The 1899-nt window shown below is 39.7% G+C and overlaps 1 protein-coding gene across 1 annotated transcript in view; it reads right to left on the bottom strand.

Moving 5' to 3' along the window:
• ryr3 (ryanodine receptor 3) overlaps positions 1-1899 on the bottom strand; it is a 92231-nt gene that overhangs the window by 55006 nt on the left and 35326 nt on the right. The window contains 3 exon segments of the mRNA XM_020603886.1: positions 722-866; positions 1039-1198; positions 1392-1475. Of these exon segments, the coding sequence (XP_020459542.1) occupies positions 722-866; positions 1039-1198; positions 1392-1475 (389 nt within the window).

Below are 1899 nucleotides of genomic sequence, written 5' to 3'. Positions count from 1 at the left end.
AGTTGGTTAAATGACCATGGTGTTGGTGTGCTTGACTGGCCCGCAAACTCACCAGACCTGAACCCCATAGAGAATCTATGGGGTATTGTCAAGAGGAAAATGAGAAATGAGAAACAAAATGATGCAGATGAGCTGAAGGCCACTGTCAAAGAAACCTGTGCTTCCATACCACCTCAGCAGTGCCACAGACTAATCACCCCCATGCCACGCCGAATTGAGGCAGTAATTAAAGCAAAAGGAGCCCCTACCAAGTACTGAGTACATGATAAATGAACATACTTTCCAGAAGGCCAACAATTCACTAAAAATGTTTTTTTATAGGTCTTATGAGGTATTCTAATTTATTGAGATAGTTAATTGGTGGGTTTTTGTTAAATGTGGGCCAAAATCATCTAAATTAAAAGACCCAACAGCTTCAACTACTTCAGTCTGTGTGTACTGAATTTATATACGGTAATACACAAGTTTCACTCTTTGAGTGGAATTACTGAAATAAATGGACTTTTCCACAATATTCTTATTTCTTATAATTTATTGAGATGCACCTGTAGGAGCTGTCTGTAGATACTGTGAGATGAATGTACCTAAACAGGTTTCAGTGGTCCTGCAAACTTCAGCCTACATAACACCCACCTGGCCCTCTACATTTATAATTTAGCCAAAAATAAGCATATCAAAAGAGTTAAAAGGGTTCTTTGTGTCACAGAACACCAGCTCTCACCCTCCTGGTCTGGTGGGTCAATGTCATATCCATATCCAACCACAGTCCTGATGGCCTCTCTCAGACTGTCTCTGTTAGATTTCTTAGTGCGTTCATCCAGTAAAGCATATGGCACCAGGCGAGGATTACGCCTGCTCTTCAAATCCTGACCCCGTCAAAGACAATAAACCAATACATAAAAAATACATTAGGAGAATACAGACAATTATTTACAGTAGTTAAATATTTTAAAAAAATAAGTGAGGTTGTTTTCAGCGCTGTACTTATTCATCTTCAAATCTAAAAACTTTCTCAGGGAGAAATATAATGACTTTTACCTGCTGGATGCCATAGGTCCAGCCTTGTTTAATTCTGTCTTTGGCCCACACGTTGTGTGCATTCTCGGCCAATTTATCAACTAGAACCTCCTGACCCAGAGTCAGTTTCACATCAGAAAGGTCCAGTGGCGCAGGCTTGTATCCATTAGACATCATGTAGCTGCAGATGATACAACATGACAATGTGAAAGATAAGATAAAATCACAGCATGCTGATATGCACATGACTATTTTTGGTCACATACATGCATCATATTTAAGAAATTACAAATTAAGGCTTGTGATTAACATGCAACTGAAAACAAAGTAATCAAACTACATGACCAAAATACATATATAGCAAGGTGTCATACTCTTTGGGTAGTTTGATTTTCTTTAGATCGTCCTCAGCATGAGCATTGACCTGGGCAACATGGCATCCCAGTGCCAACAGGGTCCTGAAGAGAAAACAAATTGTGAACCGAAAAAACAGAACTGATGTCAATAATCAAACCCCATTACACTTTGTCAGATGACTATGTTTCACTAGCAAAATCCACTGAGAGACTCCTACATTTTAACACAGCTCATTAGACAGACAAATCTCACTCAGTCAATACATTACCGCTGCAAACAGGAGTCAGTTTTAGCTGTGTGGATACATGGGGCCTCGATAGTACATAACCGACAAACTCACTGTATTACTGGCTTTACTGATCCAAGCCAAACGTTTACAGTCAGATGACTCAGTAGTTGGCTCAAAAAAACTGCCCTATACCCAAGATTTCTTAAAAATCGATGCTGGGCTCCAATCAGGAAATGCAAGTCAGTACAAGCACTGATTTAATCTTAGCCCTAATCTGCTCTTGCAGTGTTCAGCAG

The sequence above is a fragment of the Monopterus albus genome, unplaced genomic scaffold (genome assembly GCF_001952655.1).
Source record: "Monopterus albus unplaced genomic scaffold, M_albus_1.0 scaffold63.1, whole genome shotgun sequence".
Lineage (NCBI taxonomy): Eukaryota > Metazoa > Chordata > Actinopteri > Synbranchiformes > Synbranchidae > Monopterus > Monopterus albus.
The sequence above is the reverse complement of the archived record's forward strand: the minus strand, read 5'-3'. Positions and strand labels throughout refer to the sequence as shown.